Source organism: Capsicum annuum, chromosome 3 (assembly GCF_002878395.1).
Source record: "Capsicum annuum cultivar UCD-10X-F1 chromosome 3, UCD10Xv1.1, whole genome shotgun sequence".
In the NCBI taxonomy this organism is placed as follows: Eukaryota; Viridiplantae; Streptophyta; class Magnoliopsida; order Solanales; family Solanaceae; genus Capsicum; species Capsicum annuum.
In genome coordinates this window covers 7,348,035-7,373,426 of record NC_061113.1, presented here as the reverse complement: position 1 = coordinate 7,373,426, position 25,392 = coordinate 7,348,035, and the positions used below count along the sequence as shown (strand labels likewise).

General features: G+C 38.5%; 1 protein-coding gene and 1 long non-coding RNA gene across 3 annotated transcripts; both read left to right on the top strand.

Moving 5' to 3' along the window:
- Positions 1-16,643: 16,643 nt before the first annotated feature.
- LOC107864520 lies at positions 16,644-20,294 on the top strand. Its single transcript, XM_047408111.1, has 6 exons — positions 16,644-16,691; positions 17,352-17,559; positions 17,719-18,542; positions 18,691-18,816; positions 18,914-19,694; positions 20,053-20,294. Exons 1-6 carry the CDS (start codon positions 16,644-16,646, stop codon positions 20,292-20,294), a joined length of 2,229 nt encoding a protein of 742 aa, XP_047264067.1.
- A 354-nt stretch (positions 20,295-20,648) lies between these two features.
- On the top strand, positions 20,649-24,657 carry LOC107853731. Of its 2 annotated transcripts, none has more exons than XR_007053353.1 (4): positions 20,649-22,129; positions 22,452-22,547; positions 22,674-23,182; positions 24,058-24,657. It is a non-coding gene; the product is annotated as an uncharacterized LOC107853731 (long non-coding RNA). The 2 variants fall into 2 exon arrangements; XR_007053352.1 differs by having other exon boundaries at positions 21,412-22,129; positions 22,674-23,964.
- Positions 24,658-25,392: the final 735 nt, after the last annotated feature.

Below are 25,392 nucleotides of genomic sequence, written 5' to 3'. Positions count from 1 at the left end.
TTGATTCCTATAAGACGTACCTTTTAGTCGAGTCATTCTCCTTGATTACTAGAAGACGTACCTTTTAGTCGAGTCATCCCCTTTGATTCCTATAAGACGTACCTTTTAGTAGAGTCATTTTCTTTGATTCCTATAAGACGTACTTTTTAGTCGAGTCATCCCCTTTGATTCCTATAAGACGTACATTTTAGTCGAGTCATTCCCTTTGATTCCTATAAGACGTACCTTTTAGTCGAGTCATCCCCTTTGATTCCTAGAAGACGTACCTTTTAGTCGAGTCATTCCCCTTGATTCCTAGAAGACGTACCTTTTAGTCGAGTCAATCCCTTTGATTCCTATAAGACGTACCTTTTAGTCGAGTCATTCCCTTTGATTCCTAGAAGACGTACCTTTTAGTCGAGTCATCCCCTTTGATTCCTATAAGACGTACCTTTTAGTTGAGTCATTACCTTTTGTAGACACGTGATTTTTAATCTTCCCTCAATTTTAAGTATTTATATATTATTTTGATTATTATTTTTATTTTTAATAAATTTTTAATAAAAATAAATAATTAAATAAAGTTAACTTCAAGATATTTTATTTTTATTTCTATTTTTAAAATAATATAAAAAATAATAAATAATTTTCCTTTTATAAATTTTTAATAAATAAATTAATAGTTTTAATACTATTTTATTATATTTATATTTTTCAATTTATAAATTATTATTATATTGTGTAAAATATTAAATTAATTAATTATTATTATTATTGTTATTGTTATTATTTCATTTATTTATTTTATTTATTATTATTACTATTATTTTCTATATAAAATAAAACACAAAAAAAAAGAAATTTAATTTTTGAATTTTAAATACCTCACCCTCTTTATCTGACAAAAATAATTGTTCCCCTTCTTCTTCTTTTTTCCCTCCAAAAGTCCTGTATTAATAGGACTCTCACACCCCCTGGGATTCTACGTACATCATTCCTACAGAAAACATAGACTTGAGAAATCAGACAGAAAAAGAAGCAGAGAGAAAAACATCAGATAAACAAAACAGAGAAAAGTGTGAAGTTGAAGTTAAAATTTTCTTTTGAGTCTTCCGGTGAAATATTTGAGTATTCTGCTTTAATCAGGTTCTTTTTCTACATTATTTTATTCAATATATGATTTTTTTTTTAATGAACCAAATCATGTTTAAATTTATGTTAATGATCCCATAATCTAATATATGTTGTTATTTATTGATTGTATTGAATTAAAAAAAATATGTAGCAACACATACTAAGAGTTTCACAATCATATGTATAGTCCTCTTCTTCACATTTTTCTATGGTTACAGTAGAGTAACACACGTACATAATTTCACTAGAAAACAAAGAAGGCACATAAAAACTAAAAATAAGCTAACATATATTTATGTAATAAATAAAAATAATTAAAAATACATATAATGACTTATCAATTACTTAACCAGAACTTGAAATCCATTTTTTTTTTAAAGAAAACATATGCAATAATCATAAATAAATATGAATTATTCATAGATATATTCGTATAACTATGTATGAATCATAAATACATATGCTTCATAAAAATACATAGACTTATGCAAAACAATACAATAACTTTGTATTATTCAAAAGTATATGTGCATAACTGGAAAAAAATATATGCATTACTCAAAATACATATGCATTACAAAAAAATACATATTCATACAATGAAAAATATTATATGCAACCTCACTTTACCTTATATGTATTACAAAAAAATACATATGCATACAATGAAAAATACAAATACATCATTGAAAAATACATATGATGACTGAAACATATATATTCATTACTGAAAATTATACTCAAAACTGAAAATCACATATTCATACCAAAATATGCGTAACAATAACATAAAGTAGAATTAACTCCCTTCAACATCTTTCTCTTTTTAATAAATTCAAGGACCACATCTGACTCAAAATGTCCCAAGTATCTTAAAAAAACTGAAAGATATACCTATCTGGCCCTTGTGGTTTATTACCCATCTGGCCCTAGTGGTTTATCCCCTCCTGTAGATCATAGTGATTGTTTAATGTCATGGGCAATAAAGTCTTGAAGTAGTATTCTTCGGTTCTTTTCATTGACTAGAAGTCCCATTCTGATTATATGGCTTTTAGCCTACTGTCTAGGACCTTTATGCCAAAAAGACTCTTTATCCAAACAATTTTTTCAAATACCCACAAGTTTTAAATCCTTTGCCAAATACCCACTTAATTCCACCTCACCACCAACTTTTCCAACTTAACAATTTCAACCCCAACCTTTATAATAATTCACTTTAACCCAATACTTCCAACTTAATAAATTCACCCACAAGTTTCTAATAATACACTTCAACCCTCTCCATCATCCACCACTATATATATAAAAACAATATATAGATTTCCAAAAATATTTAAAAAAATAATTCCAAAAGCTAAAAATAGAAAGTGGTTATTTTTCCCACCAAAAAGCCCCGATTCCGGTCACTTTTTCGGTGTTATTTTCTGGCGATCAGCTGTAAATTAGTCCGCAAACATCATAAGCTTGTCCATTGCATCCATTGTTACCCCATTTGTTTCTTATCTTCTCAAACACACTTTCCACCATTGTGAAAAAACTTTAAATCACTCACATTACTCAAAACCACTTTAGAAAGTGCATTACAATAGCTCAGTCGACTCCAAGTTCATTTCTTTATTCCATAAACCCAACAATCATTGATTACAAGCAATATTTATAATTTCAAGTATTTGTACGAAAATCTGCGCAGTTATCAACCTGTCCTCGCTAGTCATCGACCATGCATACAACACGACATAAACCATAAGCATAATCTACCATCGACCGAAGATTAATTCCAGGATGTCTATTGCAAAATTTATTCTAGTTTCTGGTGATTTCATAGGAGAATAGGTGGAGACTTCGAAATGTTGGAAATGGAGATCATTTACCAAGGTGACAATTCTCATTTTTGTTCGCCGCAACAGTTTGTACGACTAATTTATTGCAAGCGTAATGCAGAGCGGCGATCTAGATTGCGCGCCGAGCGACGTGATGATTAGTTATGTAATGCATTCGAGGGAAAAGGTGAATCCGACGATCATAAATAGTGATGTACGTGTGCTAACGTACATAATGGATGCTGATGCAAATGGCTTTAGGCTAATTTTGAAGATAAATGTGGTTGAGAGGTCCTTTGAAGGACCGTTGAATTCATCAGCACCCCCACCGCAGCACCCGGCAGTCGACGATGATTTAATCAATGATGATTTGAATGATTACGAGAACGATGTCGATAATACAATTAATATGAAAGATTATTCTATGAATATGGAGGACTTTTCATCGGACTCGCAAGATAATGAAGAAGACCGTGAAACGGAATCACAAGCAGGACACTACTTCACCGACGGAACCAATTTCTATTGTGGTCAAACATTCGCTGAGAAAAAAGAGCTAAAAATGCAACTAGACGCAGCGGCGGCGAGGCAGTCTTTTGATTATTATATGGAGAAGAGCTGCACAAAATTGATGAAGGCGCAATGCTTATCTCGTGGTTGTGGCTGGCTGTTACGGGCAAAAAAGTACGACACCTCGGATAGATTTTGCATACACAAGTATGTCGGGATGCACACGTGTGGCGTTGAAAACGCCACCCGCAGGCATAAAAAAGTCTCACCCGAATTGATTGCTTCAATATGCGTAAATCATTTTCAGGATAGTAAAGGTCCAAGCATAAGAGAAATTTAAAGAATTGTATTTAAGAAGTTGCGTTGAAACACAAGCTATTGGATGTGTTGGAAAAGAAGTGTAATTGCAAAGAACATCATTCGCGGGACACTGGAGCATGAATATGCTTGCTTTTTGGCTTTTTCCCACATGGTGGAGTTATCGAATCCCGCGTCTTCTTACTCTATCATGGTAAACCGGATGGATGGATCGTTCGTTTACTACTTCTTAGCATTCGGAGCTTGCATACGAGGATATGCCCACATGAGAAAGGTAATTGCCATCGATGACACACATTTGTATGGAAATTACGGGGGCGTTCTGTTGAGCGCCATTGCACAAGACACCGAAAATCATATATTTTCGATTGCCTTTTGTGTCGTCGATAAAGAGAACGATGCTTCTTGGACCTTCTTCTTCCAGAAGCTGAAGTCTATCATAGAAGATGAACCAGATCTATGCGTCATCTCTGACAGGCACATTAGTATTGCTAATGCCTTCTCCTGTGTATACAGTCGTGCACATCACGGACTTTGCATAAGGCACCTCGCTGAAAATCTTCGTGTAAATCAACACTGCGGAGAACATCTTTATCTATTATACGCCGCGGCAAAGGCTTATTACTTTGATGATTTTAGCAATAATTTTGTGGAATTGAAGAGTAAATGCCCCAAGGCAGCTCATGTCCTTGAAAATGTGCTTGGTTTTGAAAAATGGAGTAGAGCACACTTTCCAGGCAATAGGTACGACGTGATGACCACAAACATCGCCGAGTCGCTCAACTTGATTTTGATGGATGAACGGGAGTATCCCATGTCGTAAATATTCAATTCAATTGCTAAAAAATTTGGTGAAAAGTTTAAGGAGCGGCATGCATTTGTCAGTGGTAAAGAGAACATATTTGTGCCTTCTGCGGAAAGGATCCTAAGGGATAATAAGAATGCGAGCGATTTCTTGTATGTGGATAATCCAAACGGGGTTCTCAACGAATACACGCCTAATCATGATATCAGTCGATGCGATAATAAACGTGTAAGTCTACGATAGACTATACTGATCGATGGATGACATAGTTCATGATCTACGACGGTCTATTAAGTGTCATTACCAGTCCAAGATCATCTATTTAAATCATTTTTAATGCAATTGTTTTCTTCCACCGGCCCCAAAACATGTGATTATCCATTTAAATCATATTATATTTAATTATTTTCTTCCACCATCCCCAAAACATGTTACTTTTATCTATTTAATTTTTTTTAATTTAATTATTCATTTTTTAACTACCTCCACGTGATGGTCTATAGATGTGTACATAGATCACGGTAGTCTATGCATAATCAGGATATCAGCCGATCCACTAATAAAGGTGTAAGTCTATGGTAAACCATAAAAATCGACGACTGACATAGGTCATGATCTATTACAGTCTATTTAGTGTCATCACCAGTTCAAAAGAAAAAAATTATTTTTCCAACGGTAGAAAAACGGCTACTTTTGTAAGCCATCAGTGTGAACACTTTGTTTTTACTTCATATATAAGGTGTACATCCCTTCTTATTTCATTTCATCAACTTTATTTTGTTTTTAAAAATTCTACAATGTCGCAAGCATCTCAATCATCCAATTCTAAAAATACTCTAATTTGTCATTGTGGAAATGCGGCTGTCTTGAAGTCGTCACACACGGATTCAAATCCAAATCGCAAATTTTATAATTGTGCAATTGCAAAAGTGAGGTGTGCGTGTTTTTTTAAAAAAGTTAAGTTAATGGTTATGTAATTATTTTTTTTCCTAGGATAATGGCGCATGCTCGTTTTTCAAATGGCTTGATGAGCTATCACCTCCATCCAGTCCATCAATGTTTATTTCGGGACTTGAGACATCAAATTTTCAAGGCTTGGCAAAATTTAATTTACTACAAAGGCTCCAACAATGCAAAGAAAATAAAGATTTTCTCATGACTTTGTTAAAAGAAGCCGAAGAACAGAGGGATCACTTTAAACTATTGCTACATGACACCCAAATAGAGAGGGATCAACTAAAACAAAAATTAATTTTGGCCGAAGAAAGAGAGAATGTCCTAAAAATGATGTTATGTGCTATAATGTTAGTATTCGTTCTTTGGAAAAGTGTAACATGGATATAGTGATATTGAATAAATAATAATAGTTCTACTTTTGTATAATGTTAAATTCTATTTTTGATAGAACCATAGTCGATTAAACAACACGTCAACTTAAATTCAACCAGCAGGGTAATGATAGACTATGCATACGGTATATGGAATATTAAGTATGAATTCTATGATATCAAGCATACAATGTACCAACTATGACCACACCCTGCTTATTCAAATTCCATGCCACAAATCAGTTTGATAGAAACAAATTCAGCTCAGAATCATAACAAGTTTCATAAAATAAAAGAATAATTGTCATATCCTACCACCAGATCCTTCAAACTTTATATTTGTGAAATAAAAAAAAATTGTCATATCCTAACAACTCATCATTTAACAACAAATTAAACATCTTTGCATTTAAATGTCTCTTTCCCTAAGTTCCTCATCAACACAAGTGTTACTGTTGATTTCATCAACAATGTCCATAACCACATCTGTTTGGACAGCTTCAACTATTTTTTTCTCAACAATTGCAGCTGCTTCTTCATTTTCACCTTCTTCTCCTTCTTTTTCAGCATGTGCATCAGCTGCTGCTTCTTCAGTTTCCTTTTCTTCCACACCTTCTTTTCTTACTTCACCTGCAGTAGTTGTTTCTTTCTCAGCTTCTTCTATTCGTTCACCTGCTGCTTCTTGCTCAACTTCTTTTTTGTCAGCTTCTTCTTCAATAGTTTTTCCTTTTTCCGCGCCTCCTTGTTCATCTGCTACCGCTTCTTCTTCTGCTGCTGCTGCTGCTATTTTCCACCTTCTTCTTGGATCTTATCTTCTTCACCGTCCTTCTTTTCTTCTTTTTTTCCTCTTCTGCCACAACAGCGGCCAACTCATCCATTTTGCTCTTTTTTTCTCCTTCTTCATTCCTCTCCGATTCATGCACATGCACTATTTTATAATATTATAAAGTGTTACTGATATTTAAAGCCGAATATTTATTAACAACATCAATTAATGAATGAAGTTACCTCGCTTATGTTGTCGCTCATCATTTTCCTTTTTCTTCATTCTTTTCTCTTTGATATAGGCAGCAATATCCAACACCGCTTCCTCGAGCACCGCCACACGCTTATGAAAATCCCCGGGGGATGAGGTTCCCACTGTATCTTTGGAGGTACTCGGAGAATCATCATCACCAATGCGTACTCCAATGGGGTTACCACCCAAATCCCCGTCATCATCGCTGTCCTTATTTGAAGTGAGGACAGTCACCCCTTCTAACTCTTTCTTTAAGCCATCGAGGGCGTTATTCTTCACCTCGTCCGTATATGGCTCAAACATAATCATGTAATCCATCTTCGTCTCACGAACAGTAGGGATGATGTACGGGTGCACATTCTATCAAATATCAATTAACAATTACATAACAACAACAACAAACCCAGTGTATTCCCACTTAGTGGGGTCTGGGGGGGTAAGATGTACGCAGTCCATACCTCTACCTCTGATGAAGTAGAAAGGCTGTTTCCGAAAGACCCCCGGCTCAAGTCACGAGATATCACACAAACACATAGTACAGCACAGAAGCAGATGACATAACATAGATACGGCACCCATAAGGAATATAAAACAGAGTAAAGCAGGAATGCAGGAATATACAGCAGAGGAAAGCACACATATTCGTAATAAACATGGAACACGGAACACGGAACATTGAATACGGAATCATAACAGGAATACACCCCCACCAATTTATTCCCTACACTAGCGACCCGAACTGGCCCTAATCCTCTGCCGTAATTCGCATCTTCCATACCTTCCTATCTAGGGTCATGTCCTCGGTGAGCTGTAACTGTTCCATGTCCCGCCTAATCACCTCACCCCAGTACTTCTTCGGTCTACCCCTACCCCGTCTAAAACCATCCAACGCTAGCCTCTCACACCTACGGACCGGGGCATCCGTGCCCCTCCTCTTCACGTGTCCGAACCATCTCAATCGTGCTTCCCGCATCTTACACTCCACTGAAGTCACACCAACCTTCTCCCGGATAGTCTCATTCCGAACTCTATCCCCTCGGGTCAGTCCACACATCCAGCGCAACATCCGCATTTCTGCCACCTTCATTCTTTGGATGTGGGAGTTCTTAACTGGCCAACACTCCGCTCCATACAGCAAGGCCGGACGGACTACCACCCTATAGAATTTGCCTTTAAGCTTGGGCGGCACCTTCTTATCACACAGCACCCCCGATGCGAGTTTCCACTTCATCCATCCCGCCCCAATACGGTGCGAGACATCCTCGTCAATCTCACCGTTACTCTGGATCACGGACCCGAGATACTTGAACTTATCCCTCTTCCCTACCTCCTGTGCTTCTAGCCTCACTACTACCTCATTCTCCCGCCTCACGTCATTAAACTTACATTCCACATACTCTGTCTTGGTTCTGCTCACCCTGAACCCTTTAGACTCCAGAGTTTGCCTCCACAACTCTAATTTGTCATTCACACCCCCTCGAGTCTCATCTATCAGGACTACATCGTCTGCAAAAAGCATACACCACGGCACCTCCCCTTGGATACGCCGCGTCAACACATCCATTACTAACGCAAACAAAAAGGGACTAAGAGTAGATCCCTGGTGCAATCCTGTCAGGACAGTGAAATGCTCTGAGTCTCCTCCCGCCATCCTCACCTGGATTTTCGCTCCCTCATACATATCCTTAATTACTCTGATATATGCCTGCGGTACTCCACTCACCTCCAGGCATCTCCAAAGTACTTCCCTGGGGACTTTGTCGTACGCCTTTTCCAGGTCGATGAACACCATGTGCAGATCCTTCTTCCTCTCCCTATACTGCTCCACCAACCTCCGTACCAGGTGGATTGCCTCTGTCGTCGAGCGGCCGGGCATAAATCCGAACTGGTTTTCCGAGATAGACACTATCCGTCTCAGCCTCACCTCGACCACTCTCTCCCAGATCTTCATAGAGTGACTCAGTAACTTAATCCCCCTATAGTTATTGCAACACTGAATGTCCCCCTTATTCTTATAGAGGGGGATCATGGTACTCCACCTCCACGCCTCGGGCATCTTTGCCGTCCTGAAAATTTCATTGAACAATGCAGTCAACCACCTTACACCAGCCTCTCCAACGAACTTCCAAAACTCCACCGGTATCTCATCCGGCCCCGTCGCCCTACCCCTTCGCATCCTGCGGACTGCCTGTCTAACCTCGTCTACCTTAAAACGTCTACAATAGCTAAAATCCCGACACTCCCCTGAGTGCTCCAGTTCCCCTAACACAATAGCTCTGTCCCCCTCGTCATTCAAGAGCCTATGAAAGTACGACTGCCATCTCTTCTTTATGTGGCCGTCCTCCACCAACACTCTACCGTCCTCCCCCTTAATGCACCTCACCTGATCGAGGTCACGACCCTTCCTCTCCCTAGCCTTAGCGAGTCGGAACAACTTTTTCTCCCCTCCTTTCCTCTGTAACCCTGCATACAAGCTCTCAAAAGCGGCCGTCTTAGCTGCCGTGACCGCTGACTTCGCCTCCTTCCTCGCTAGCTTGTACTCTTTCCTGTTTACCCGCTTCTCTTCTTCGTCCTTACTTTCCACCAACTTAGCATACGCCTCTTTCTTGGTCTCCACTTTCTTCCCCACCTCTTCATTCCACCACCAATCTCCCCGATGATGTCCGGCCCGGCCCCTAGAAACACCCAACACCTCCCTTGCATTCTCCCTGATGCACGTTGCCGCCCTGTCCCACATATTATCCACATCCCCCCTACACTCCCACACCCCCATTCCCGCCAACCTCTCCCCTATCTCCCACGCATTCACTGGCGTCAAACCGCCCCACTTAATTCTCGGTCTACACTCCTCACTCCTCCTCTTTCTATTCTTCTTTATACCCAAATCCATAACCAAGAGCCTATGTTGGGTCGAAAGATTCTCACTCGGGATGACTTTACAGTCTTTACACAACGCCCTATCCCCTTTCCTAAGCAACAAAAAGTCAATCTGGGTCCTGGCTATCGCGCTCCGAAAAGTGATCAGGTGCTCGTCCTTCTTCGGGAAGCCCGAGTTCACCACCACCAGCCCAAACGCCCTCGCAAACTCCAATAGGGTCGCCCCCTCTTCATTTCTCTCCCCAAAACCAAAACCACCATGCACATCCCCAAAGCCTCCCGGTAGCGCCCCGATGTGCCCGTTGAAATCCCCTGCTACCACAATCTTCTCCGAACTGGGCACGCCTCTCACCACGTCCTCTAAAGCCTCCCAGAACCGCATCTTCTCCTCCCCCTCCGATCCCACATGCGGCGCATAGGCACTACACACGTTCAGGGTAAACCCCCGAATAACCAACTTAATAGTCATCAACCTATCGTTGATCCTCTTCACCTCCACTACCTGACCTCTAAGCTCTTCATCTACCAAGATGCCAACTCCATTCCTACGCCTGTCGCTCCCAGAGTACCACAGCTTGTAACCGTCCACATCCCTAGCCTTAGACCCTACCCACTTGGTCTCTTGGACACACGCAAGGTTGATCCTTCTCTTCCTAAGAATCTTCACCAGCTCTATGGACTTCCCCTGAAGGGTCCCTATATTCCAAGACCCAACCCTCAGCCTACCGTCGCTATCCACGCGCCCTCCACTACCCCCCCTCGGCCAAACCTTGGCCTCCCACCCACTCCCGCTCTCTCCCCATCTCCCGCCCCCGCCACAGCCCCACGCCCCAACCCCCTCGGACATGACCCTAACCACCCATTACCACCCACAGCCACAACTACACGAAAAAATAGGAAAATATAAGGATATACCCGGTGTCAATATCAAAGCAGCAGCTAGGAGATACAAGGCACACACACGTTCAAAGGACTACTCCCGAAGCAAAACTAAGAAGCGACCACAGCAACAGCAACAACAGACAACAAACAATGTTCACAAATCCCACGCAAGTCAATAGTAAAGCAGCAGCAAGTAATACAAGGCTCGCACAAATTCAAGGAAATATTCCAGCAACCAAACTATACTCAATTACTAGTATAATATGAAGAATGAAAGAATGCAGAATGAAGAATGAAATAAGCAAAGGTTAGAAGTCACCAGATTTCACTTGTAGACCAAGCCGGCAACCAAGCCCCGCTTCGACCTACTGCCGGAGGATCGCTACAGAGATGTATCCGCGGCTGCTGACGATGGAGCGGCGGTGCAGCTGAAGACCGAGCTTCGGCTGCTGCAATGTTGTAACGGCGCCGGAGGAAGGGGGGGGCGGTCTGGACAGAGAAGGGGTGGGGGTGGGGGTGGGGTGGGAAGGGTACAGAGGGGGGAACCGTATCTCAGCGACGGAGGTCGGTGACCGGCGGTCAGTCCCGGCGGTCGGCGTCGGTGACCGGCGGTCGGCGACAGCGACAAGGCCGGAAACCGAGGCGCAGGGGAGAGAGGGGGTACGGCGGTGACCGGTGGTAGGGTCGGCGCCGTAGATCGGCGACGGCGATGGAGCCAGATATCGGCGCCGGCGCCAAAGCCGTGGACCGGCGACGGCGACGAAGCCGGAGACCGGCGACGGCGATGAAGCCGGAGACTTTTCCTTTATACTTGAATGGGTCGCCTTTGATTATCTTGTCGCTTTTTGAAGTATGCCATCTGAGGATGCGGGGGATGGGTAAGGGCTCATCCATTGATTTTCCAACAAATTATCCAAGATGAGGAAAGGCCTCATAGATCTAAATCTGTAAGCAGTACAGCAGTGAAAAAAATAACTATGAGTCTATGACATTGTATAAATGAAATGATAATCTACGATAAACTCACTAAAGGGTTTATGGTAGATACCATGAATGCCCAGGAAAATCTGAATAGAGCATAGGATGCCTTCTGCTTCTCATCAAATACTTCCTTCTGCTTCTTCAGGTCACTTTTCTTCTTCAGATAGTCCATGGTCAGTTGAAATATCTCTTTCCCCGACGGATACTTCTCGAAGAAACTCAAAGAGTTGACCATTTGAATCAATTTTGTGTCGACAACTTTCGTCAAATCTTTCGCAAGCAACATGGTGTGCAAGAACCATAGTAGACAAGACTTGAACTTCTGGTCCTCGTTCAGCTTATTCCCTCTGATCAGGTGTAACAAGTTGGCCGCTGTGATGTTTTTGTTTTTTGTCACCTTAAAACAAAAATTGTCCCCCTTTGCTAACACCTTCTTCATTTTTTATTCATTGGGGTATGATGAGCAGTTCAACCCCGTGATCAAACAAAACTCTTTCAAGCCAAAACAGACAGGCTTGTTAACGCAGAACCACATCTCATGACGTATCTTATCGTTCTTAATGCGTCGCAACAGCAAATAATGGACCAACTTCCCATTGAACTTGAGATGTTCCGGCAGGTTTCTCAGGTGTCCAAAATAGGACCGCTTGAATCTTTTCTTCAATTCTTGGTCGACAAGAATTTGCTTAAATTCTCAATAAGCAGCCATTCTTGATTTGACCGATATCTTTGCTGGGAAAGATCCGACCTTGTCAATTATCATTCGAAGGTCATACCGCTCCACAGAAATGCACCTTGAAAGATATGACACGGACAACGAATCATTATCCCCATCATCACTATTACTCCCACTTCCCTCGCACTCTTCACTGTCACCACTGACACTCTGCTTGGCAACATCTTCACTAGAATCGACGTAGTCGCTTATCTCCTTTAACTCTGAATCTGATTCAGACACCGACTCTTCAATTTTCTTTCTTTTTGACACTTTTTCAACTGCTGCAGCTCTTCTTTTTCTAATACTACCAGCGGTATCGTCTTTCTGTTTAGGAATAGCATTTTTTCTACCCATTTTCAACACAGTCTACACCTAAAGAACAAATTTCCCATTTTCAGTTCATAGACCACAAGTCTATCAACAGAAATATCTCAATGATCAAATGAACTCCCCCCCCCCCCCCCTCCCCAAAAAAAATAAAAATAAAAATAAAAAATTAATAAACACCCCACCATTAAATAGTTCACTACACAAACATACAATAATTGAATCAAAATCGAACATGCAAAATATCAAAACACAACAATTGCTAAAAATCAAACTAGTGCACCTAATCAAACTAATTAGCTATTAATATTTCAATTTTCACTATTTCAGCAATCATGTTTTAAAAGAATTTCATACGTCTGAAAATTGAAATATATCTAGGGCATTCTCATTTCATAGACCACGGGTCTATGGACAGAAACAGGACGCTGTTCAAATCAAATGCCAAAATAACTCTTCGAACAACAATTATACCACCATTCAACACTTCGTTGCTAAAAAAACAAAATAGCTCCTAACAGGCTTGTATAGTAGTCAATAAATACTTTGGCCATCTCTTCCATGTTGGTTAGCTGCTGGCCATTCATGTTTGTAATTGAAAAGATTTTGTTAGCATTCCTTCTTTCCCTCATCAAACTGTGAAAGGACTTTGTTTTTTATATGTCCGTTATTTAGCCATTTGATTTTGCCCTTTTGTCTTAGAAAGGCCGTACTGGCTTTCCTTTTCTGTTGGTAGTCAGTCACTTGCTAATCTCCTCTTCCTCAAACAACATGGTGTTGTGAGGGTCTGCTCAGATCTGATATTGAACCTGAGTAAGTGATTCCCATGCTTGTTGTGTTTGAGTCTCAACTTCACTGAAATTCTCTTTATTTAACAGAAATAATACCCTTTTAAACCGATTCAGTTGGTAACCAACTATTTTCACCCTTTCCTTGAAGTCAGTGGCCAAACTCCACATGTTGTAATATTTGAACTTGTTGCAGTCCTGCAGCCCTTGTTTCAACCATCCTCGCTGCGCTTCCAACTCCTTCATCCTTGTTAGGACACAATTAAAATCACCCATTATGGCTCATGCTTCATTATTTTGTCGGTTCAAATCTACGAGATCCTTCCATACATCTATATATATATATGCCACAAGTACACTGACAAGTTTGTTCATTTTGTTTTTCTTTTCCTTTACTGGTTTTGCACATAACAAAGAACAGTTGGTGTTAGACTAAGTCAAGTAGGTGTTTAAAGAGGATAAAATCTCAAGCTAATGAGATCCAACGACCAGGTTCAATGCCATATTCTCTGACTTGCTCATCTAACACTGCTTGTCCTCCTTGCATTCTTGATTCTCCCCTTGTTATGTACACTATGCTGTGTGCACTCGAATACCAGTGAGGTGTCATCATGGAGTTAGTTCTGCCCTAATTCGAAAAAGAGATAAGCATTCAGTACGCCCTGGAACTATGAACAAAGTTGCTACGACATACTCCAACTTCTCCTATTACCCCCTGAGCTCAATTTTATCGTATTTTTGTCACCCTTCTGTACCGACGTGGCACCTTTAATGGGGCACAAGTCAGCTAAAAAGGTTGGCAAAAATACGTTAAAAATTTAGTTGGGGGGTAATAGGCCCCCTTGAAGTTGGAGTATGTCGTAGAAAATTTGATAATAGTTCAGAGAATACTAGATGCTTTACTCTTTGAAAATATAAACAACTGTTAGTAAAGAGTGTCAGAAGAACAAGATAGCGTGCACTGACGCTTTCTCAGAAAGTGTTTAAGAATTTCTATATGCTGATGATGTTGCAGAACGGAAATCTTGTTTCTGCACTTGTATGTTAATTCAGAGTCCAATACGTTCAGTATAAAAGAAGATAGGATTCCTGATTATTTATTGTCAAAAAAGCAAAGACATAAACTCATCATTTCACAAACGGCGAAATAGTATTCTAGTAACTTTTACTAGATAGTTTTCAACCTTTACTGTTGTCACTTCAATGACGTAACTATAGAACTTATATTACTACTAGTAGTTAATTTTCAACGGATTTAAGTTATATTTATATACCACATCGTAAAGATATTTTTACGTTGGTAGCATGATTGTATAATTTTTTTTTATAAAACGTCAGTGCATAGAACTTGACGGAAAGTGATGACTTACTCTGTAGAGAACTCCCTGAGAAGCACTGAGTTTGAGGAAGCGGAGAATAGGCAAAGTGAAACTAGTGACAGTGCTAAAACGCCCTGCGTGTGGGTTGTAAATGTCAGCACGAGAGGGATCATCGATGTTCTGTCTAACCTTAGCCGAGCAAATTGTCTCTTTTATTCCATTCATAGGACCATGTCGTCCTTGTTGTTGTTGTTGTTCTTGTGAGGAAGGTGGTCGAATTACTTTAAGCCTTTTTTGAACACTAATAATGTGACCTCTTATGTCATCTTGTCATTATAAAGACGGATTCAGAATTTAAACTTGATAGCAATGGTGAAATCACAAATAAATTAAAAAATGTACTAGGAATGTCGCATTCACGGCTTGAACCTATGACCCCTTTGCAAATTATTGCAAATTACTAGTCGAATTTTCCTCTAGTCAACAAGATTCATGAACCTTTTCTTTTTCCAACTTAGCATGGCATATGCTTGTTGGATTCGTTATTTAAGGTTCTTAGCACTGACTCGTTCTATTCTTGAAATTATGGAAGAAATTTTAGTGGTTTAATTTTCGTGTATAATATATTTATGTTTCGTGTCAAAAACACTGACCTGCAAACACCAAATGCTTCTGATAGAGTTTCTATAACAAAGCCACTGAAAACATTGCCATAGCTGCGGCCGCCGTATTGTCTACCTTTATGTTGTAGTGCACGGTGCAGTTTTCCAGCAATCAAGAATCTCTGCACGTAGTGTATATAACTTAAACTCGTATCAAATTCAAAACATAAATTCAAGAACTAAAATACCGATCAAATTATGTGAGAAAGTGATGAGAGCAGATAAAGTACTATAAGTAGATACGTAATTTCGAGCTACTTGTGATTGAGTGACGAGAAAAAAGAAAGAGTAAAGCATCTAGTACCCCACCAAATTTGCTACGACACAGTCCGACTTCATGGGTGTCCTATTACCCCCGAACTAAATTTTAGCGTATTTTTGTCAACCTTTTTAGCTAATGTACATCTTTGACGTGGGCTCCATTTTATGTAATCAAGGTTCCACATCAGCACAAAAGAGTGACAAAAATACGCTAAAATTGAGTTCAGGGGTGTAATAGGAACCCTGTGAAGTTGGAGCGTATCGTAGCAACTCTGACCATAGTTCGAGGAGTACTGGATACTTATCTTACTCCCTCCGTTTATTTTACTTGTTACATTTCGCTAGACAAGACTCAATTTGACTAATCTTCAAAGATAAATAGACTTGAAGTGAATTCAAAACGAACATTTAAGTCCTTTCAGCTATCTACATTTCTTACCATCAATGCTGCATGTTGACTAGTTCAAACATATTATTGCCCACCCTCTTTTCTGTGTATCTTCTCCTCCACACAAATTTTATCAAAGCTAATAGTTTGCTGGAAAGGGGAAGGCACATTATACTCTTACAATCAATGCTGCATGTGATGACTAGTCCAAACATATTTTTCTGCCTAACCCTTCTCTCTTTATCTTCTCCTCCACACATATGTTATCAAGTTAATATAGTCATACACAAAAACAAACAGCAGCCATTTCAGATTTTTCATCAACTAGAAAGGTTAGTCTCTAATAATAACTTAAAAATTAGTGTTACATATGTATCTTCACTCATTAGAGTAGAAATTTTTGAGATGGAAAATAATTGAACGTGCAAAAACATACGTTTTCTGCCATGAAATTAATTTTATGTTTCTTTCCTTTTTACATCAGATCCGGAGAATTTGGCTAGTGAAACTTGAAAGACACTTACAGTCATGGAAAAACAAGGAGAAATAGAGATAGGGAAAACAAATTATTTTGAGGTATGTCATGATCACTCAACTTTACTTACTATGTATCTGTTAATTAGTTACTTATATAAACTAATTTTGACTCACTAAAATCACTGAACTTTACTTGTTGTATTAGTATGGTCACAAAATTAAAATTTTGTCCCATTTAAGTTATTGAACTATGTGTTAATTATCCGGAAATTACAATTCACTGAAAGGTCAATTTTTTGTTCAGATTGTAAAATGGAGATTAGATGTATATAAGTTTTGAAAGTACATGGGATAATTCTGTCCATTTTTCCTTTAATTGAATCCATATGGCTTTTGTTTTAACGAAAAATAAAGAATTAGAAAAATAATTTTAACATCGACTATTTCACTTCCATTAGTCAAAAAGGGCATATTGGAATCATTGGTGTTACGCCACGGGTATAAATAACCCTTTTTTTTTTTAGGGGAGGGCATATTTGGTTTAAGTCTTATAGTATATTTGGAGCTTTTCCCCATTATTTTGATTTGTGTTATTTGAATTTTTTTGGTAGAAGATAAAGCATATAACAAGGTCAGATAAGAATAACATCAAATTCATACAAAATACGTGTGCATGTGTTGGTTGCCTATATAGAGTAAATATTGCATGGTATATATGTTGGCTATGAAAATTTGATATGATATTTGGTCGTTTGGCAGGTGTCATTTTCTGCTCTTCGCAAGGACGTTGTCAACGTTCTGGATTTCATGGAGAGGTTAAAGAATGAAAAAGATCAAAATGTTGTTAATGTGTATCTAATTGAAAGGCTGATGAGACTTGAGCTGGCATTTATTTGTACCTACGTCCAGCTTTCTTATTCTGATTTGGATCAGTTTGAAGATAAGAGTGACTGCTTTAAGTCAAGAGGTTAAAGATATGGTTCGATCACTTTTGAACGATGTTGGCAACAACGTCGGGTGTAAATACAACATGAATCATGTCCTTCCTAGCCTCATGGATAATATCGATGATTGTATCATCTCGTGTTATCATTCTACATCAAGTGCCACCATGACTGAGGAGCAGTTGAACTTCCTCCTCCTGAATCTCCATCATATATCCAAGTATTCTCGTCTCAGTATGAGATTCTTCAGAATGTGTCTGGCAACATGAAAGATTTCCATGGGCTGATAGTGATTGGTTGCATTGAGCACGACATTGTTCAATATGTCTCGCCTCAGTTTCAACTCATCGCTGAGAGAGTTGCACTCTTCCTTTGGGATGTTCGGATTGATGGAGACTCTCGTCTCTTCAAGCTACCACATCTACTCATGAAGATTATTCCAGTTGAACTGGAGGTCATGCACATATGTTTTACAAATTTGAAAGCTTCACCATCAGCAGAAGTTGGACGCTTTAGTAAGCAACTCCTTGAAACCTCTCCGGAAGTTCTGAGAGAGTATCTGATTCATCTACAAGAGCACGTGGTAACTGTTATTACCGCAAGCACTTCAGGGCCTCGAAACATTCATGTCATGATAGAGTTCCTATTGATTATTCTTACTGATCTGCCCAAGGAAATTATTCATCATGACAAATTATTTGATCTTTTGGCACGTGCGGCCGCACTTATCAGGGAGGTATCAACTCTCATTCACGACTTAGAAGAAAAATCAAGGAACGAAGAGAGTACCAATGAAACAAGTCGTACAACTCTAGACTTGCTGAAAAATATTGAACTCCTCAAGGAAGATCTCAAATATGTTTATCTGAAAGCCCCGGACTCATATCAATGTTGCTTCCCCATGCATCTTCTACTCATCCACTTGAATGATCTGCTAGATTCCGATTCTTATTCAATTGCTTTGATAAAGGAAGAAATTAGACTGGTGAAAGAAGACCTAGAATTCGTAAGATCATTCTTCGTGAATGTATAAAGATCTCTGGGCACATGTTTTTGATGTGGCATATGAGGCTAAAGATGTCATTGATTCAATTATCGTAAGAGATAATGGTCTCTTACATCTTATTTTCTCACTTCCCATCACCATAAAAAAGGTCAGGTTTATCAAAGAAGATGTCTCCCAATTACCGGAGAAGAATCCCAAGAACAAGAGCCTCATTGTTGTAAACTCTCCCAAGAATCCAGTTGAAAGAAAATCATTGACAACTGGTAAAATACTTGTAGGTTTTAAGGTGGAGACAAACTGGTTGATTTGTAAGCTCACCAATGGACTGAAGGATCTAGATGTCATCTCAATCACTGGTATGCCGGGTTCAGGGCAAAACTACTTTGGCATACAAAGTATACAATGATGAACGAGTTTGTAGTCATTTCGACCTTCGTGCATGGCTCACAGTCGGCCAAGAATATGACGAGAAGAAGTTGTTGATGAAACTTTTTAATCAAGTTACTGGGGATTTGAAGGTCAGAAAGGATATTGATGTTGCTGATATACTACGGAAACATCTGATTAGAAAGAGGTACCTAATTGTGTTAGATGATGTGTGGGATACTACTACATGGGATGAGTTAACCAGACCTTTTCCTAAAGTTGAGAAAGGAAGTAGAATTATATTGACGACTCGACAAAAGGAAGTGGCTTTACATGGAAAGTGCTACACTGATCCTCTTAACCTTCGATTGCTAAAACCTGAAGAAAGTTGGGAGTTATTAGAGAAAAGGGCATTTGGAAAAGAGAGTTGCCCTGACGAACTACTGAATGTTGGAAAAGAAATAGCCCAAAATTGTAAGGGACTTCCTTTGGTGGCTGATCTGATTGCTGGAGTCATTGCAGGGAGGGAAAAGACAAAGTCTGAAGTTGATGTAAGGAAGGTTATAGGATTAAGCTATGACCATTTACCTCATCACCTGAAGCCATACTTTCTCTGCCTTGCAAGATATCCCAAGGACAGTGTAATGGACAGAGATGTGCTGAAAGCAATTTGGCGTGCTGAAGGGCTTGGTGAACAGACAGGGATAAAGAGTGTGGAAGAAGTGATGAAGGTTTATTTGGACAATTTAATTTCCAGTAGCTTGGTAATTGCTTTCAATGATATAGGTAAGTGCCCGACTTGCCAAATTCATGATCTTGTGCATGACTTTTGTTTGATAAAAGCAAGAGAGGAAAAGTTGTTTGGCGGGATAAGTTCAAGTGGTCCTTCTTCTTCATATTTGATGCCACGCATAGTAAAACATTGACTATAATAAGGAGCACTTTGAGCTTAACAATTTTGTCCTGTTTAGTTCAAAAATGAAAAGGCATTCTGGTAAACACCTCTATTCCTTATCGATAAATGGAGACAAGATGGAAGATCGTCTTTCTGATACATGTCACCTAAGAGACTTGAGGCTTCTTAGAGTGTTGGTCCTGTATCCCTCTTTCATCATAGTGAATGATTGTTTGCTGAATGAAATAGGCATGTTGAATCATTTGAGGTACTTATACATTGGGACAGAAGTTAAATCTCTACCTTCATCTATCTCATTCCTCTGGAATCTTGAAGTCCTCCGGGCGAAAAACCTAGAATCAACCTTGGTATTATTACCGAGTATTTGGGATCTTCTGAAGTTGAGAATGCTGTCCATGGTTGCTTGTTCTTTCTATGATTTGGATACAGATGAACTTGATAGCAGAGGACTTAAAAGTTTGAGAACTTGAGAATATTAGGGAAACTTGTGTTATCCTATTCGAAAGAAACAAAGGATATTTTCAAAAGGTTGCCCAATCTTTAAAGAATTAATACATAAAAATACCCTAAACTTGACACCAAATGATAACTTTGATCTTAAACTTTGATAGTGCACAAATAGGACCTTTAACTATTCAAAACTTGTACAAATATGACCTCCGATTTTGCAACTCCATGCGTGAGTTTCACTCGCACCTACGTGGAAAGGTAATTCAATCACACGGTGCCACATCGTTAAAAGGGCTGACTTGCAGGGAGGTCATATTTGTGCAATTTTGAATAGTTAAAGGTCATATTTGTGCACTGTCAAAATTTTACTTTTTGTGTTAAAAAGGCTTCGTTTTTTTTAATTATTATTATTATTATTATTTTTATTTCTATAGCTGCAACACCTAGCTTTTTTTTTTAATTAAAAAATCGAACCCATGCAGTAGGCTGAAGGAAGCGCCCAAGAAGAACAAATAACACCACTGGGCTATCTAAGTGTCTTGTTTCATGTGGTTCAACATTAATATACGTACATAAATATAGATTTTCTACCTTATATATATAACGTAATTTTTTTACCGAGGGGGTTTGGGTGAACCCCATGGCAGCCACGTAGGTCTGCCCCTGCATTAATTTAATAATGTTTTAATAACGTTAACTTAATAACATTGTAATAACGTTAATTTGATAACGTTAATTTAATATACTACTACTACTATCCTTAATAACGTTAATTTAATAACGTTTTATTAAAACTATAATTTTTTTATTATTAGTATAGTTTCATCTTTAATTTAATATTTAAATAAATTATATTTAAATATATTATATAACTTAAATTCGCCTTCTGCTTTAAAATATATATACATACCCGCGCGATTTTTTCGTATGAGGCTGACCCACCTAATTAATAAAGCTTCAATATTGCTCTTTTTTCGCAATGACAAATGAATAATTTTGAATAGTTAAAGGTCATATTTGTGCACTGTCAAAATTTAAGGTCATATTTATATATTATGCCCTTAGATTTTAAGTTGGATGTGCCCAGTTTTGCGTGTTGAACACGTGTTTTGACATGTAGGATTGGAGGTCATATTTGTACAGTTTTGAATAGCTAAAGATCATATTTGTGCATTGTCAAAGTTTAAGATCAAAGTTATAATTTAGTGTAAAGTTTAGGATCATTTTTATGTATTAACTCATCTTCAAAACATTGAATTTAGTTTCAAGGAATCATGTGATTATTCAATGGAGCGATATTGGTTCCCAAAATTGGATTTTCTAACTGAACTAGATTGCCTCTGGGTAGCTTTTGAAAGTTCAAAGACAAATGATTTTGGGCCCTCTTTAGAGACAAATTGGTTATAGGATTTTCACTTCCCGTCTAATTTGAAAACATTGAAGTTGTGTGACTTTCCTCTAACATCCGATTCACTATCAACAATAGCGAGATTGCCCAACCTTAAAGAGTTGTTCCTTATTACAACAATCATCAAGGAGGAAGAATGGAACATGGGGGAGGAAGACACCTTTGTGAATCTAAAATATTTGGGCTTGAATGACGAGACTCTTGCTAAGTGGGAGTTTGCAGAGGAATCCTTTCCCGTGCTTGAGAAATTAGCACTGTGGGAATGTCGTAAGCTTACAAAGATTCCGCCTAATTTTGGGGATATTGATTCATTAAAAATTATCGAACTCTTTGAGAGCCCTCAACTTGAAGATTCAGCTGTGGAGATTAAACAATATGTTGAAGATATCACGGGAGTAGACAAGCTTCAGATCCTTGATCTGAATAATATACCGTTATCTAAGACAGGTTCTTCTCTATTATTTTGCTTCTTCGGAACCAAATTTACGTGTGTTGTTTACAATGTGTTTGATGAATTCTCAAATGAACTTTCTGTGAACGTTAAGTAGAAGTGAGTAGATGATGTGATCCCGTTTCATCACAATAAGCTTCATAATAATGAAAAAACAAATTAAAATGGCAAACATTTGTTGTGATGTATGCTCAAGTGTGCGGATAATTTTCACAATTTTTTCAGAAGACTTTTGACGATAATGTTTCGTAAACACCATTTGATGTTTGACCTCGATCAGTATCTCGAAAATGACATTTTATGTATGTTTTATATTAGATCCTGAGAACTTGAAAGGAAGGGAAGGAGAAGTTACTTTGGTAGAATGAAGAAAATGGAGGAGAAATAAAGGAGGAGGAAACAAACAACTCATCGGTACGTCATACAATAGTCATCCATATTAAATGTTATACATATGCTTAATGAATTGGTATTCAAAAGTTCATAATCTGAAGCATTAATAATAAAAGTTTCTTTCATTCTGTCCCTGTCAAAAAGCAGAACCCTTCCCTGCTTCCCCAAGCTCCTCTGCCATGCTCAGTTCACACCTTCTAGTTGGCGTGCCGCTGCTATGCCTAGCAGTGCGAGTTTGCTGCAACCGAATGCTAGCGACTTCAACTGTAAGTCTCTCTTTGATACATACATGGTGCTTCCCCGAGCTCCTCCTCCATGCTCAGTTCACACCTCTTAGTTGGCGTGCTGCTGCTATGCCTAGCAGTGCGAGTTTCTTCAACTGTAAGTCTCTCTTTGAAACATACATGGTGCTTCCCCGAGCTCCTCCGCGATGCTCAGTTCACACCTCTTAGTTGGCGTGCTGCTGCTATGCCTAGCAGTGCGAGTTTCTTCACCTGTAAGTCTCTCTTTGAAACATACATGGGATTGCTGACTCTGATATGATGAGCAAGAAGGATCAGCCACCGATAAGCATTTGGAGTTGAGGGGCCGTTGCTTCTTATGATCAAGCTGTTCAAATAGGTGCTGCTGTACAACATTTGGCCTCATGTGCAACAGTAAGTTTCGTTCTTATTAATGCACAAATACCTGGATATGCCATCTCAAACTTATGACAAAATTGGTGCCTCGATATCTCTGTATTGGAGGCAAGAGCATCGACATGTTACAGCAGACATCTGCTGCCCCAAAAGTCGTTCCTTATGTAAAAGGTTGAAAATATGTTATGAACCAATCTTTGTTATGTGGTCCTTTGTTACATGGACTTTGTATGGGTGGTGGCACAACCAATCATTTCAGCAAGTGTTTGTGTATTTTCAGCAATCTTTTCTTTTCTTGACAGACTCAAACTTAGAATCCAATTTCGACAAAATATCCTTATGATTTTCAACAACATTGTTTGGATCTTTCTTCTTGTTCAAGGAATGCTTTGTTGATACCGATCAAGCAAGGTTAAAGCTATATTTAAGGCATAGACTTTCAAACAAAATCCAACTCTATTTTTCACTTCCTCTTCTCTGCTTCCTTACCTCACCTTGCTTAGAAATTAAGCTGGGATGTCTACCACTACTTCTGGTCTTTCCTGTAAATCTTGACTTACCGAGCACAATCCAACACTTTTTAGTACAAATAGAACATTACAGCCCAGTAATGGCCGGTAAGATAAAACTCTGATTTTGATCACAAAGAAGACTTGAGATGCACTTACAAAAGACTCAAAAAAGGTGTTCATGAGACCGTATCAAAAAAGATTTAAGAGATCCAATGGAAAATGTCATAATCGCAGCATCAGTAGTTGAAAAACGAGATAAACGCGCCAAGACCCCAGGCTTAACAAGAGGTAGCTAAAATGCAACATCGTTCACAAGAAGTTCAATTTGACTACTACTGCACTACTGATGAAACTAATCCAAATGTGTCTTCTTTACTGCAGGTGAAAAAGAGGATTGATGAGCTACACAAAGAGACATGTTTGATAAATGCACTTTGATTGATGGTGATGCCTAGTCACTAATGAAGAGGTTATTGCACAAGTCATTCGAGAACATGTAGAAGATGAATACAAAAGTGTGATGAAAAACCTCAGTCTACTGCTACTTGCGGTGAGGTAGTAGAGTCAACTGTTAAACTCTTAGACGGTCTTCAAGAGAAAGTTATTGAATACCTTTTGCTGAAAGTTTGGTTGAATCTTCATCAATTCAAGTGGTAGATTCTCACCAAGAAGACTGAAATTTACGGAAAACTAGAATTATAAAATACTTACGTCAAACTTAAAAATTTTAAATCATATGTTCCTTAAATTTTAACTCTTTGTTGGTGCAGTATAACTATTTCTCGGTACGAAACTATATTTTTATGGATATATCGAGTGTGAACAAGTTTTTCGCCTTTTGCGTAGGGATGAGTACCTTCAAATTTCATCGAAAACCTTTTGATTTCATGAAAAGGATAGATGATTTCAGTGTCATGTAAATAAAAGGATAATAAGCATAGTTGCTTGCAGTCTATTGGAAATTAACGTCCATTAATACAACCATTGTGAAATTTTTATTTTTATTTTTATTTTTATTTTTATTCTTCCAATCCACCCTTATAAACTAAAGAATTACTGCTTACCAATCATGAAATTTTTAAAATAAAGTTTTCCCAGATGATTAAAACCTAAAAAGAAACCATCCTCCTGCACTTGCCAATGACATTTGTTCTCAAGCAATGGAATAACACCAAATGTACCATGAACACAATATTTAATATCATTAAACACATCAAAACTTGAAGCTTTTCCATTCCACCAGAAATGACAAAAGAAAAACGTCCAAGGAGCACCAATTAAACTATGTTCCCACTTCGGGATAATGATAGCCATGATCATCATCTCCAAATACACAATGAACTTTTACCAGAGGAGAATTTCGCAGAAGATTATTATGAATGTGCACCTCATAACCGCAATTAATCTGTGAATTACAGAGAATGATAAATAATATGAATAGGATCTTCACTATTAAGTGTACCATCTTGAGAAAATTATCAGAATATACTATATATGCCTAATTTTTAATACGAAATATTTTCTCAATGTTACTATATACTATATTAGTATACGTATCCGCGCGATGCAGCGAATAATATTAAATTATTGTTTTTAATGGTTTTATATTGGAATGAACTATCATATTAATTCTCAATGAAATATGAAAAAATAATTCTACCCTTCACCCCTACCCACCTCCACCTCCATCTCCAACCCCCTCCCTCTCAATTTTTT